This window comes from Hemiscyllium ocellatum, chromosome 37 (assembly GCF_020745735.1).
Source record: "Hemiscyllium ocellatum isolate sHemOce1 chromosome 37, sHemOce1.pat.X.cur, whole genome shotgun sequence".
Classification (NCBI taxonomy): domain Eukaryota; kingdom Metazoa; phylum Chordata; class Chondrichthyes; order Orectolobiformes; family Hemiscylliidae; genus Hemiscyllium; species Hemiscyllium ocellatum.
This window is the reverse complement of record NC_083437.1, coordinates 9175279-9191496: the sequence shown is the minus strand read 5'-3', so window position 1 is coordinate 9191496 and position 16218 is coordinate 9175279. Positions and strand designations below refer to the sequence as shown.

At 38.4% G+C, this 16218-nt stretch overlaps 1 protein-coding gene across 4 annotated transcripts in view; it reads left to right on the top strand.

The window, feature by feature from the left end:
* Nucleotides 1-10914, top strand: part of cep104 (centrosomal protein 104) — a 204252-nt gene extending 193338 nt beyond the window's left edge. For all 4 annotated transcript variants that reach the window (XM_060851889.1, XM_060851886.1, XM_060851888.1 and 1 more), the window contains 2 exons: nt 8733-8823; nt 10402-10914. In XM_060851889.1, coding sequence (XP_060707872.1) covers nt 8733-8823; nt 10402-10538 — 228 coding nt within the window. In that variant the 3' untranslated portion in view covers nt 10539-10914. The remainder of the gene's footprint in view (nt 1-8732; nt 8824-10401) is intronic.
* Nucleotides 10915-16218: the final 5304 nt, after the last annotated feature.

The following is a 16218-nucleotide window of genomic DNA, read 5'->3' as shown; positions in this document are numbered from 1 at the left end:
TGTGGAACGTTTTTCCTTCCTATATGTTTTGCAAATTGGACCTTGCTACATTGTTGAGGAGGTAGTGGTGTGGTGATGTGTCACTGGGCTCAGAATCCCAGGCTAACATTCGAGGGACGTAGGTTCAAATGCCACCTTAGTAAATGGTAAAGTTTGTATTCAAGAAATATTTGGAATTTTTAATTAAGGTGATTAAGTCCCTTCTGAAAGGTAATCTGCTGTCCCTACCTGCTCGAGCCAGGCGGCACGGTGGCACAGTGGTTAGCACTGCTGCCTCACAGCGCCTGAAGACCCGGGTTCAATTCCCGACTCAGGCGACTGACTGTGTGGAGTTTGCACGTTCTCCCCGTGTCAGCGTGGGTTTCCTCCGGGTGCTCCGGTTTCCTCCCACAGTCCAAAGATGTGCGGGTCAGGTGAATTGGCTATGCTAAATTGCCCTTAGTGTTAGGTAAGGGGTAAATGTAGGGGTATGGGTGGGTTTCGCTTCGGCGGGTCGGTGTGGACTTGTTGGGCCGAAGGGCCTGTTTCCACACTGTAAATCTAATCTAATCTAATCTAAACCACCACAATATGATGATTTTTAAGTGCCCTCTGAGCATTTAGAGATCAACATTAAATGCTGGTCCAGCTACATCCTGTTAATGAGTTTTTTTAAAAATGAAAATGTTCGGCACTTGCTTTTGTTAAGGCTTTGATCAAATTGTAATGATTAATCAAAGAGCTGTAACATTTAAAACATACAAAATTCCATATAAATATCAAATCTGGTAATGAAATAATGGCTGATCAAAAGCCTCAAAGGTATAACTGGAGCAATGCAGACTTCCAAGAAAGTACAGCATTCCCAAATGTCACTGCAGAATGATTTAATACTTTGGTGCAGGTATGATGGGCTGAATGGCCTCCTGTGCTGTAGCAATTCTTTGATGTTGTTGCTACTGGAGGCACTGAGGTTGTTGAGCATGTTATCCTTCAATGTGGATTACGCATCATTGTTATGTGGTGCAGCCATGCAGATATGCATAATGAACTGTTTTCATACGTTTGTTTTTACCATTCTTAATGACTAAGCAATTGGTGAAAACTATAGTGGGTTGAAACATTCAGCAACAAAGACACTCAAAAGATATGTTTTGGTTAACCTGTGACATCGTGATAGAGACTGAAATAAGAGCAGAACTCCAGCATAATTCGAGGAATGATGAAACACAGGAAAACAAAGCAATCATATTTGTTCTGTCTACATAACAAGAAATGGAGCTGTGGCTTGGAAATGAGCAAAAGCCAATTATCAATTCAAACTGGACTTTAGAACAAACTGGAGCACAGAAAAAGAAATGCATCTTCTTTGTATTACCATTGCTTCAGGCACTTTTGTTTTACTAGCATCTAATATAGAGTCATACAACACTGAAACAGACCCTTCAGTCCAACCAGTCAATGCCAAACGTAATCCAAAACTAAACTAGTCCTACCTGCCTGCCCCTGGCCCATATCCCTCCAAACATTTCCAATGTATGTACTTAGCCAAATGTCTTTTAAACACTGAAATTGTACCAACATCCACCACTTCCCCACACGAACCACCTTCTTTAAGAAAAAGTGCCCTTCATGTCTATTTTAAATCTCTCTCCTTTCACCTTGAAAATGTGCCCCTTGGTCTTTAAATCCTCCAACCTAGAGAAAAGACAACTACAATTAATTCTGTCTGTACCCCTCATTATTTTATAAACGTCTATAAGGTTGCTTCTTGAACTCATACACTCCAGTGAAAAATGTCCCAGCCTACCCAACCTTTCTTTCTTATTCAAACTTTCCATACCTAGCATAAACATTTCTATTATATCCTATATTTTACTCGACAAGTGAACACTATTGAGGAGATCATTTCAACTTGACATAGTTTTACTTAATGAATTGATGTAACAGATGGCATGTTAGTTCCTCTTAAATTGCATCACAATTTCCCTCGGTAGTTCAGGGATGGCAGAAAGGTACTTAGTTATACCTGTTCTCTGTACCATTCGGGCATTTTAGGTCAGATAGTCTATCGGTTGGATATCACCTCTGAGCCGTGAGGAAACTGACTGACTTTTGTGATCAGGAAATTGGTATAGCTGGTTTCCTTAGAATCTGTTTAATTTATTGGGTCGCAAGACATGATTTTTTTGCCTCCCTTTCTTGATCAAGCCAGACTTATTGAAGAAATTGGCTAGTTGTCAGGAGTGTAGTTTTGCAGCATTATTTTGAAGTCAGAAAGATGATTATGGAGGGAAAGATCAGAGGCTTCCTGAAGAATTGGATGGGTGCATGATGGTAGAGGAGTTGGTGAAACAATATACAAGATCCTGCAAGTAATTTGAAAGGCAATTGCCTTCTGGATCCACAAGTCCTAATCTCCGTTTAGTTGTTGAATTTCCTGAGGCCTTGAAATCTCTGCCATTGATTTACATTCTAAATGATGTTATTTAGAATGGAAGTTGCTCATATAAGTCATAATTGGCATGCCTTCTGGGCAATGGATTGGCTGCATACTGAGTGTAAATGAAGAATTTGGGTTCTTTAAAGCAGCCCTTTAACATCCACATCACCCAAAATTTGCTTGGATTTGGATTTTAAAATTCACCTGAATAGTTCGCTCAGACACAAAAGGTGGGCAGTTTTAACCCTTAAAAATTAGTGGATTTGTCATTAGGAGATGGTAGTCAGCAACTTCATACTTGTCCCCATCTGGTTTTAATTGTTTGAAGCTGTGTATTGTCATTGTACTGCAACTTCTACTTTTAACTGATGCCATCTGGGAAAACTGGTAAGTAAAAGGCAGGAAGGACTGGTAGGTGCAGATATAGCGCTACTTGTGAGCCAGGCAGAACAGGAACACTTCCTCCAGGACCAACAAGCAGCACCCCCACCATCTAGTATCATAAATTTATTACATCATGAAAGGAGGCCATCTTTGTTGGCCCTCAGCTATTCCCCCTACCACAACCTTTTGAGCCCTCCACCAGTCTCCTGTGACAGCCCTCAAATGAGTTAAATCTTAAGAGTGCTTGGAAACTTATACTTTCAGGTCTCTTGGTAATTCCACAACTCCTTATTTCCCCCTCCATGCGCCCCCCCCCAAAAAAAACTTACCAGTCAAAGCCTGCAACAGTGAGTATCTGGGCCTTGGTGTGTGTCTATCCATTGCAAAGTAGGGATAGGCCATTGCCTCTAACAATCGTGCACACAAACTGAACATACCAATTCCAACAAAATCCTGAGTTACAATATTTTTATTATGGTGCAATTGCTTATCTAAGTTGCTGCTCGTCTGATATTATGTTGTTTTATTTTCATTGCTCAATTGATTAAAGCACTTTATGTCATAGGCTTTCTCGTCAATGGTTACATTTTCTTTTATTGCAAAACAAGGAAGCCAGAGTGACTTAATTTTTATGTTTTTGCATGGACATAAAAAATTAAGTACTCACAGTCCAAATTCTTATCTCTATTTGAAATGCAACTATCTTATTAGGAAAGATAAATTGAAATATTCGATTATTGTTAAATCTTAAGTATAAATATTTAGTACAGCATTCAGAAGTTGAGGAGCCAGTGCTAGAATCCAGTAACCAGTGACTGGCAATCGAGTCTGAATGGAGATTTTTTTTCCATTGGAGATATCTAGCACAATGAATGTCCCAGCAATTTTCTAATGTGAGCTAGTACAAAGCTATCTCCTTGGTTCCTCCTTATATGTTACATTTGAAGCACTGAGTAGTTTGTATCTGTTTTCACAGAGAATTTGCCCTGATATTACAGCAAGAGAACAATTGATAGGATAGAAATAGATCAAAAGAGCTACTTAAAGCACTCAAAGTACAAATCTCACCCAATCTCTGTTCAATATATTCTATGATTTGGAGATGCTGGTGTTGGACTGGGGTGTACAAAGTTAAAAATCACACATCAGGTTATAGTCCAACAGGTTTAATTGGAAACACACTAGCTTTCGGAGCGACGCTCCTTCATCAGGTGATAGTGGAGGGCTCAAATACAACACACAGAATTTATAGCAAAAATTTACAGTGTGATGTAACTGAAATTGTACATTGAAAAATTGATTGTCTGTTAAGCCTTTCATCTGTTAGAATACAGTGATAGTTTCACTTCTTTCATGTGTAAATCACAAAACCCTTTTTTTAAAAGTTGCATTCTTGCGTTAGCTGTTAACAATGGTGCTAGCTAGACATTTTGTTGAAGGTGTTGGCCCCCTGTGTTCTCTGTCGATGCCATGATGTTTAGATTGATTCTAATTTAAAAAGTGCGATAACGGAGTTTTACCAAATTCATGCAGTTTTTGAGCTCAGAGCTCTACATGAATGCACACAGTTTTTTAGCAAAGTACAATGTAACCCTGCAAGTACAAATTCACCCTACAAAATATATGTGTGCATGTGGGTCTTTGTGTGTGTCTGTGTGTGTGTGTGTCTGTGTGTGTGTGTGTGTGTGTGTGTGTGTATGTGTGGAGTGCAGTGTCTTAAATCTGTGAGGGGGTGCATGTGAGTGTGGGAGTGTGTGTGTAGGAGTATCTGTGTGTGTGTAGGAGTATCTGTGTGTGTGTAGTGCAATGGTGGTCATATGTAATGTGACATGAACCCAAGGTCCCGCTTGAGGCCCTCCCTGTGGGTACCGAACTTAGCTATCAGCCTCTGCTCGGCCACTTTTCTCTGCTGCCTGTCCCGAAGTCCACCTTGGAGAATGGTCACACGAAGGTCCAAGGCTGAATGTCCTGGACCACTGAAGTGTTCCCCAACTAGGAGGGAACCCTCCTGTCTGTTGATTGTTGTGCGGTGCCATTCATCCGTTGTCGTCACTTTGCTCGGTTTCCCCAATGTACCATGCCTCCGGGCATCCTTGCCTGCAACGTATAAGATAGACAACATTGGCTAAGTTACATGAGTACCTGCCATGTACAAGTTGGGAGGTGTCCCCACGCGTAATGATGGTATCTATGTCCACACTCTGACATGTCTTGCAGCGTCTACCGTGATGGGGTTGTATGGAGTTGTCCTGAGAGCCGGGCAGCTTGCTATGAACAACGATCTGTTTGAGGTTTGACAGTTGTTTAAAGGCAAGTAGTGGAGGTTTGAGGAAGGTCTTGGTGAGGTGCTGATCCTCATTGATGATGTGTTGCAGGTCACGAAGAACATGGCGTAATTTTTCAGCTCCTGGGAAATACTGAACAACGAAGGCTACCCTGTCAGTTGCAGCACGTGTCTGTCTCCTGAGGAGGTCATTACGGTTCCTTGCTGTGGCACGTCAGAACTGGCGGTCGATGAGTTGAGCATTGTACCCCATTCTTGTGAGGGCATCCTTGAGTACTTCCAGGTGTCCATCACGTTCCTCCTCATCTGAGCAGATCCTGTGTATGCGTAAGGGCTTGTCCATAGGGGATGGCTATTTTAATATGTTTTGGGTGGAAGCTGGAGAAGTGTAGCATTGTGAGGTTGTCTGTGGGTTTGCGGTCAAGTGTGGTGCTGAGGTGTCCCATCCTTGATGGAGACGCATGTGTCTAAGAATGAGACAGATATTCGAGAGTAGCCATGGTGAGTTTGATGGTGGGATGAAACTTGTTGATGGCACTGTGTAGTTTTATCAGTGACTCCTCGCCATGGGTCCAGAGGAAGAAAATGTCATCAATGTATCTGGTGTACAATGTTGGTTGGAGATCCTACATAGAGAAGAAGTCTTGTTCGAACCTGTGCATAAAAATGTTGGCATATTGGGGTGCAAATTTGTTCCCCATGGCTGTTCCATGTGTCTGGATGAAGAACTGGTTGTCAAAGGTGAAGACGTTGTGATCAAGGATAAAGCAGATGAGTTGTAGGATGGTGTTTGGAGATTAGCAGTTGTTGGAGATGAGTACTGAGGCTGAAAAAAATCAATATATTCTAGGTTGCTGAGGGAACTTAGAATAGGTTTGTCTGCATCTTTTTCATGTGTGGCTCCATATGATATGGAGGGTTAGAGATGCCTGTTTTAAAACAAAAGGGAATAAGCTGAGTAACTATGTTTGTTCAGCCTAAAATAAGTGTCGGGGGAACATCCTAAGCTCATAATTGTGACAAAGTTAATTGTCGCTTGAAAAACATAGGTTAATAAATGACATTTATTACAGATCTGGTCAAAGCAAAAAATGTTTGACAAATTTGTTTAAGAGTTGTAGAGAGTTGAAGATGAACAGTGGATGGTCTGCATTGGACTTAAAAAAGGTATTTGATAAACCATATTATAGACTCCTTTGAAAATTAGAGAGAAGTCTAGAATGGAAAATCTCAAGTGTTGATTTTGAGACCATTGTTCCTTTTGATATTGAATAATAACCTGAAGTTCAGTACGAAAAGCATAATTTTTTGGTTTATGATGACAGAAAACTTGAAAATGTAATTAGAGTGGCACAGTGGCTCAGAAATAGTGGGAGGAACTTCAATAGTTTTGAGATTTTGGAAGCAAAAACTGAGTTGAAAGATAATACGATAAAATAAACGGTTTTTCTGGATGACTGATATTATTTACTGGTTACCATTCGTAAACTATCTTGGGCTCAATTAAGCTGCCAGCATGCTGTCCTAGAATAGTTAGCACTGCTTTCACACAGTGCCATGGACCTGGGTTTGATTCCATCCTGAGGTGACCCTGTGGACTTTGCACATTCTCCTTATGTCAATGTGGGTTTCTGCCACAATCCGGATATGTGCAGGTTAGGTGGATTAGCCATGGTAAATGTGGCGTTACGGGGTTAGGGTGTGGAGCTCTTTGGAGGTTAGGTAAAGACCTAATGGGCCAAATGGCCTCTTTCTGCATGTTGAGGTGTTAGGGATCAAGGTGAGTTACGATGCAAATACATTGTGTGGGTTTGTTTCATAGATCAGGCTTGAAGGGCAGAATAACCTCTTGCTGTTTATATTTGGTGGAATGGTGATCTCATATTGTGGATAGTTTCTTCTATTCTGTAGCAATTCTGGGCAAAACAAAAGAAAAAAAATTATCTGTTGTGTAATCTTTGAACAGCTCTCCAACTCTACTCCCTGCTGAAGATGTTCTTGATTTTCTCTATTACTGATATTACTTAGTTACTATCACTTGCAAACTGTCTTTGGCTCATTCGAAGCTGCCAGAATGCTGTCCTACAGGAAAATTGCTTCCTTACTAAGATGAAAACAGTTTATTGTATTATCTTTCAACACTGTTTTTGTTTCTAAAATCTCAAAGCAATTGAAGTTCCTCAAGCCATGTTTCTGAGCATGGTATCAACCAAATTGAACTTATTGATTTGTTTTGACTGTTCACTTTATTCTATTTCATATCATTCACCTTAGTTATCAGTTAAACAAGATAGATCTGATAATATAAATTCTATTTCATAAGGATAGACTGTTGTATTTGTAGATTACTTGGTTAAACACTCCTTAAAGGCAGCCAGGTACAGGCAATAAATGCTGGCCAACCAGTGATGCCCACATCCAACAAGTGAATTTTTTAAAAAATTAAACTTAAAGAAATTTCTCATAACCCTAGCTTCTGCTGTTCTGTGTTGTACATGATGCTACTTAAGCTAATCATAAGAGTAAGATGGTGCCTTAGTGGTAATATACAAAACCTCAGGGTAATGGTGTGCAGATGTGGGTTCAATCCCATGGCAGCTGGTGAAATTTGAATTCATTAAAAATCTGATAAAGGGAAAAATACATGTCCAAAGGCAACCGTATAACAACTACTGATTATTGTAAAAAGCAATCTGGTTACTATCGTCCTTTAAGGAAGTAAATCTGCCATCTTCACCTAGTTTGGCCTACATGTAATTCCTGACCCATAGCAATGTGGTTGACCCTTACGTGCCCTTTGGGCAACTAGGGATGGGCAATAAATGCTGGTTCAGCCAGCGACACTGACATACCATGAATATTTTTTTAAAATCAAGACAGGTCAGCTACTGTGTAAGACAGTCCCTTTTTTCAGGTGCTGAAAATCATGTTTAGGCCTGGACTCAACATATAAGTCAACCTCACTAACCACTACCATCACCCATTTCTATGAAGAAATACTGTACTCAAGTAGAAGTTGACCTTCTAGAACAGGTCATATATGGTGAATAACAAGCAAAAATAGAAATTGCTGGATACGTTCAGGTCAGCTAACGTTTGTGAAGAGAAAGAGAGGTTATGTCAGTGTTCAGCTACAGTTGTTAGAAAGTCCAAAGCTTTATGGAGATTGCAGTAATGACAACTGCACTATAAATAATTGGAGTAAATGGAAATTGAGAAATATCAGAACTGTGACCTAACCGGAAATAAAGATTGTGAGCCATTCTGATTCAAGATTTGAAACTCTTTTCCTGAAAATGTTACCATTTCATAATGGTTTAATTTACTGCAGTAGGAAAGTTTGCTATATACATTTAAATATTTCATAATGTAGTGTTTTTAAGAGGAAAAAAAAGTGGAGTAAAATACTATGCTGCTGTTTTAAGGCTCCACTCCGTTAAAGATGTTAAGTCCCTGAATAAAGCAATGGCTTTGTACATTGAAGCAAATATTGGGCTATCTGGCAGACATGCTGACCTACTCGCCCTGTGTGGTTTGTGCAGATTTCAGCAGAGGCCCTGTCTGCAGCTCTGCTTCACAAGGAGCTGCTCACCAGGCAGATTGTAACTAACAGAGGCCTTCTTGTTCTCCTCACCCTTCTAGGGCTGGAAAGTGCATCTCATGGGAAGAGATGGCTGTAAAATGAACCTCCGTCGAATGCAGACATTACAGAAGACCCAGCACCTCCAGCAAGGTAAAATATTTTCTATAAATCAGAGCTACCTTAAGAGCCAAATTTTAACTACTTCATCAATTTAAAGTAAATGAATATGCTTACACAATTAAGGATTTGGAAATGCCATTTTACAAATACAGAAACAGTAATTTTTGACTAAATCACCTGTCATTGTTCTAAATTCCAGAGATGACAAACTAATTCTTCTGAATCTCACCTCATTGGCTATCCCTTTCATCCCAGAACAAATAGAGTAAACATTTGCCCGTTTAAAGGCAAACACGTAATTGCTTGTGTAAAGAGTCTGAGACTGTATGCAGTATTCCAGGTATGGTCTCACCAATGCCCTTTATAATTGCAACAAAATTCCCTTCTCTTACACACTATCCTCTTGTTTTGAAGGTGAGCATGCCATTTTTCTTTAAAAAAAAATCAAAGACCTGTAGATGGTGAAAATCAGAAACAAAAATAGAGATTGCTTGAAAAATTCAGTTGTCTGGCAGCATCTGTGGAGAGAAAGCAGAGTTAACATTTTGGGTCCAGTGACCCTTCTTCAAAACTGAACTTCAATGACGTCTTGAAGATGCAGTTTTATTATTTTTGGAGGAAAATTGCATATTAATTAATGTGGGGATATTTATTGATGATTGCACTGTTAATTACCATTTTGATTTCTCAGCTACTGAAGCAGTCTGTTCCTGCAGCAATCCATTCGAGTTGGTCAGTACATTAGTGCCGACTGACTTTTGTGATGCATGAGCAATGACCATTCCCAGCAAGAGAGAGAGTCCAGTTACCTCCCCGTGCCATTGAACAAAATTACCACAATTGAATCTTGTGTGTGAAGGTTACAAATCAGAAGATCAGTGGGAAAAAGGGTCTACCGGCAGTGGGAGGTTTAGGAAGATCTGTAGCAAGCATAAGTTCAGTACTATAGTAAAAAGTTATTTAATCTATCAATGTAACAATACTGAACACTTCAATTTACAAGGTGTTTTTAAAATCTGATAAAGAAAACCCTACAAAACATAGTTTCAGTGTGGATTCTTATGGAAATCAGTATTTCGTGTAAAGTCACAATTTTTCAGGAATGCAATCACATTTGAAGTAAGGACTTAATGCATCACAGTTTAATTGACGCATGTGAAATTTATGCTTAGCTCACCTCATTGAGGTTACAAACCTCGTATTCACAAGTTTGTGACTTCCAGCTCGAGTACTGACTTATAATGAAAGACAGCTGTTGTAATTTATGGCAGAGGACATATGTTTGTTTCCTGACACTTTCTTTAAAGTGCATCAAACTCTAGCTGAAAGTTTATTTACTTCTCACATTTTTTCTGTTTACATTAACAACCAGAAAACTGTATACATTTTGGGCTGCTGCTATGTAGCATTCCTCTTGGTTTGTTCCTGCCAAGTTGCTTAAAATATTTGATTTCAGTGAACTTGTCCCATCCCCTTGATTACTGCAGTATTGGACTTTTGCTTAATGTAACTTTTAATTTTTCTTGTCACTCTTCGTACCACTTGGACAATAAGATGAAAAATCCTTATTAAAGTCAAATAAATGTTTTTTTCTTACTTTATAAACAGAAAAATCTGGGACTCTGGCTATTTCTAGGTCTGGTCCCACTGGAATTAAAGGACGTTCTCCACCCTCCAGCAGCAAAATCCCTGCTCCAAGAGCTGGATTAAATAAAACAACAAACTTATCTTCAAATCGACGATAAACTCTCACCATACAAGGTCAAGTTATGGCAATAAACCTAAAAAAAACTTCTGCACTATGAATATTGAACAGTCAGATTGCAATGTCAGTTGTGGACACGCAGGGCTGTGAAGTAATTGACGGGTGAAAGACTGTTTGCACAAAGGCTAATCACAGTAGAACATGCTTCTGATCTGTTGGAGTCATTTTGATGTTCTGTGAAACATCCATCTCAGTCAGGCTAGCCTTCAACTTAATTCCTTAAAGAATTCCATTGGTACTAAGGAAATTATTTTTGTTAAATGATTAAGCTTCTTCTAAATGAAAACAGAACTGTAAAAGTACACAATAGTTATTTTGCAACACATTCATCTGTTATGCTATAACAAGTTATAATTTGCTACATTCACATGTTTTCCTACTTGTTTTCTTTTTATGCAACAGGTTTGGAAAGGAATTTAATCACATTGTTATGATTGATCAATTATAGCATTCCTTTGGAATATATTAAAAACTATACAGAATTATCTCTTCTAAACTGAATGTATCACCAACAACACTTTCATTTGTAGTGAAATACTGCATGGGTTTGAAGGAAGTGCTGTACTTTGATAGTTGGTCTTAAGTTCAGAGATGAAAGTTTTTTTTGACTAATTATTTGAATAACATGCATTCATCAGAGAATTGAACTCATCGTGGCAGGATAAATCATTCACTGTTAATAGCCAGACTGAAAGCTGGAACTGTTGTTCACTACGTAAAATCTCGCTAATATAAGTGGTTGCAGTAAACTAGTTTTATGCAATAAATCTGTGAATCTGACACTGGAGCTTAACTTAAGATAAATTGAGAAAAGCTAGACACCTGAAGCTCCCATTACAGTTCTTTCATGCATCTGTAGCCTATAAGTCTGATTGCTGCGTCAGTGTGAATAGAATCATTGATTAGAGTAAAATGACATAGCTTTGCTTCAATAAACACTTATCAAGGAAAATACTGTTGGTAAAAATACACTAGGGAGAATCATGAAATAACATTAAAGTATTATGTTTCTTGTTTTGATGTTAAATAACTGCTTAGATGAAGTGCATAGCAAAGCATTGGTTTGGAAGGATTGCAAACATAACAGGACCCACTCGATTATCCGTCTATCTACGTTGTACAGGGATTATTAAATGCCACCAAATATAATACAGGCAGAATCTCAAAAAATGCTGCCAAAAATCAGTTCAGTACGTTTTTTTGGTATTAAAACCCTTGTAGCTCAATACTTAAACTTGTAAAAAAATTCCAGAATCCTGCTCAATATTTTCCAAATGATTTTGGGAGCTGTGTTGCCCAAATTGAAATAAAATTGCCCTTAAATATGGATTATTTGATTGGCATTGTGGTTTTAGGACATCTAAGAAAATAAATTGCATGTGTCTCCGCTCATTTATTGAAAGCCACAAAATTGAAGTGCAATAATGGAACAGATAAGTGTTTCTTACATAGAAAGCCTAAACATCAAATTAAACTTGGTCAGAAAACTGGAGCATTAAACAAAAGATCAATTTTAATTGCTATGTTGCATATTCACAGACTATTGCCATATGTTCTATTTGATACTGCTCTGTAGAAAAATCTAATTTGTAATTTTTGGAGCAAAGGATGCTGGTAAAATATTTTGAAGTAAAATAGAATTAATGTAATTATCCTGAGTCTCCAGCTTGCCAACGTTGCAACTAACAAAAAACCCCAGCAAATGGGTTTTGGTGCCAGTACCCACCTATTTTATAAACAGTAAAATAGTAGCCAGAAGATATGAAAACTAATGACCATTTATGCTGTTTTGGATTGGGGAAAAGAATCAGCCCTGGAAGGTTAACAAAGCAGAAAAACATCATCTATGTTAGCAAAGTTATGTGACCAAGTTTAAAAAAGTGCAAGTTTTCAAAATTTAAAAGACACCTTTGCAACTAAATTTCATAATTCCCTTCCTGAGAACCACCAAGAATGGTAAATGAATGGAACACTTAGGTGAACAGTATGGAAATATTTATTTTGCATTTTAGGTTAGCAGGTAAAAAATGCTGTGTATTAGTTACAAAATCTACTGTTATCAGCACAGTGGAAGAATTAGTAGCTCCATCTCCTTGACCATAATCGCCTACCGCTCCCCATAGCCAGAGTTAGCTCATTTAGAAGCAAGTAAAATTGCGAAGTCAACTATAATGTATATTTTGCAAAAAGCCTTGGGTGATCAAGATGTATGTTGTTCTAACTCCATGATTTGAGATATTTGGTGAAACTGAGTGAACTATTGTAGGTATAGGTGTTTTAAAAAAAAGTATATAATTGCAATTACATATCTAATTAAAAAGAGACTGACCATAATTTGTTCCTGATTTTAGCTTTTCAGCTTAAAAAGCAAATAATTTATTTCACTTATTGTTCATAACCTTGTCAAATGTATATTTGTATTTATTATAGTCATTCCTGGAATACAGATTGTTCCTCGTTTGATTGCCAAGTTTTGATTTTGTTAAAGCACCCAAGGTGGTTCTGATTTTGTAATCACAAGCTCATTGTTCATTGTAATCTACTGTGAACATTTTTTTTTAAAATTCCTTCCATGCAAATTTTTTTCCCTGGTGTCCCTTCTTGAAAGTTTTGGTTTTTATTTTGGCTAAGGTACAGTGTGGGTATTAATCAGTAATCTCTGTCTTGCTCAAGAAAATATTGTTCAAGTATCCACTAATTTGTTACCCATAACTGAGCAAACACATTTCCAAAACTGTTCATTGACTTATGCACACAAGTTGTTACTTTGATGGCTTTTCTCCCCAATCCATGGAACAGTGAGATAAATGTTAAGAGTCACTACCTAGCAAAGGCTATTGATTGCATTGAACTTCAATAATCTGTGATTTAGCTGGTCACTGGGTAAAGTAGCAGCTCTGTATGAGTCCAGTTATGTTACCTCAGTTATCTTTTTGAATCTCACAAGACAGGGAAAAGAGAGGAAGAAGGGGTACTTTGAGTGTAAACTTGCAAGCTTCTTTCAAAATATAAAATGGATCGGAGAAACTTTTCTCCAGAAAGTGGAAGAAAGAAATGCTGGTGTTGTAGTCAGTCCACAGAAGGTTCACTGGGCCGACAGAGGATATGGAGGAACTGTTTTATGATGAGAGATTGAGTATGCTGGGCATGTACTCTTTGGAATTTAGAAGAATGAGAGTGAACTTATTGACACATTTCAGATTCTTGAGGGATTTGACAAGGAAGATTGGAGTTATTTCCTCATGTGGGGAAATTGCAAAAGGTATAATTGCAAAAGGCCCATTTAAGTCTGCGATAAGGAGAAATTTCTTCTGAGGTAGTGAATCTGTGGAATTCTTTACAAAGGCTGTCGAGGCTGGGTCAGCGAGCATACTCAAGGCCAAGACAGACTTTTAATCAGTGAAAGAATCGAGATTATGAGGAAAGGGTTGTAAAGTGCATTTGAGGATAACCTATTATTATTATGATCTCAATTAATGGCGGAGCAGACTCAGTGGGATGAGTCTGCTCCTGTGTCTTAGGCAGAGACCAAATGGAAATTCATTTTGCTCTTTATTTAAAAACCAAAAGAGTTATGGATGCTGTAAATTGGAAACAAAAATAGTAGTTGCTGGAAAAGCTTAGCAGGTCTGGTCGCATCTGTGAAATCAGAGTTAATGTTTCAAGTCCAGTTCTGAGGAAGGGTCACATGACCTGAAACGTTAACTCTGATTTCACAGATGCTGCCAGACCTGCTGAGCTTTTCCAGCAACTTCTGTTTTTGTTCCTTGTTTATCTCATTTCCCTTTAGTTTTCTGAATTACAAGAAATATTCTAGATCACTTCATTGGAACAAAAAATAAGCCTGTGAGAGCATCTATTGTGGCATATCCAATGTCCACAAAAACTGCATATCAAAGAATGCCAATGCAACATGCAACTAAGGATAGCTTCATATCCTGCAAGTTAAACAATGAGCACACATTTGCACGGAGTTGCACTGAGTCTCCTAAAGTCTGTTTCTATCTGCTGAGGAAGCATGATACTTATCGGGCTGTAGTTGACTTTCTCCTCTAAGTACAGCTTTCATAAATAATTCTCTTCCCTATTTAAATGTTGAACTTCTTCCTAGTTTACCACAAAAGATCATTGCTTCTGCAATTAGTGGTTTGGCAAGTGGCCAACTGAAATGAATGCTCATCACCACTTAGTCAAATGCTGGCTTTATCGAGTTAATGATTAGTGCCTAACATCCTGGAGATGACGATCTATATCATAATGATACAGAATCTGATCTAGTAGTCTGAGAACAATGCAATTTTTAACAGCTGTTAGATGTTGCGTCAACTACAGTCTTTTCTGAAAACGTAGCTCTAACATTTATATTGGGAGACAACCTCATAATTGAATTGTTCCCAGCCCAATGAGGCTGGGCTCACAGTATGGCAAAAGGAGTTTCACAATGGCACAGTTGGCACCTCAGTGGCCAAACTGGGCCATTTGGGACAGTTTGGCTATGTCAGTGAGGCCCACGATTGTAACATGTGCTCACAAGCTAAACTCCGGTAATCACTGAACAGATTCCCTGTAATTTGTACTTCTTGGCCTAGAAAGGGCCCTCAGCAATAATAGCCATCCCACTACAGCAACATGACTTGAGCACGAGTGGCTTCCACCAGCATCATCATCCAGCCCTTTCCAGGTGTTGAGTTTAAGAAGGTAGCCTAGACCCCAGCGTTAGTTTAAAGGTAGACTACAGTTAAAATACAAACACAAAAAAGGAATTTAGAATAATTTTAGGGGTGGAAAACTTAACTGAATGATAGATAGAGTTACTAACAGGCTTTCCAATATCGTAACGTTCCATTAACACAAAAAAGTAAATTCAGACAGATTCTCACGTACAGTTGTCCAATCCAGGCCGAAGAAACATTGAGAGAAAATTCAGAAAAAGGAGCTAGAGACATTCACTGAAGCTTCCGGCTATAAAAAAAATCTATAAAGCTTGGTCTGTGTGCTAGCTAGCCACACCAAGGCTGCTTCCATTGTTCTAACTCTTTCATTAAAAAAGCCCAACGCATCACAAGTTGTTTATTTCCTTAGAGATTAACTTGATACCTCTGCCTTACAACCTCTCTTCAAAAAAAGGATAAAATAACCTCTTAAACTGACAGCATCGTCACATAGGCGTGAGACATTTCAAGATTACTGTACTGCCAGATTGTTTACTGGGGCGCTATAAAATGGCATCCTAGGAATCCTGTGAGCTCTCACTTTTAGTTCCTGCAGAGGAATGTCATCCTTCACTGAAAGATTCATTCCACTGTTAAAAATAATTCTTTCCCAGGATCATAATACTTTGAGACTCAGTCCCTCACTCCTTATCTACAATTTTCAAGTTTTTGAAATTGAGTATTTTTAAGATAATGAATTATTGATTTATCTTCTCTCCCCTGTATTTCTTGGTCATGTCTTGAATTGTAGATTTTGATTTTAGTTACACATGGGTGTTCATCTTACATTAGTTGCTACATTTGATGGAGCTCCAACTTTACAAACTATTACAGCATTTCCTTCTTATAAACGGTAGTACACTTGGTGATAAATGTCAGTACAATGATACCTTTGCTGCTCTGCGTTTAACTGGATATACCTTCAATTGGTGCCTGATTTTTCAAGTT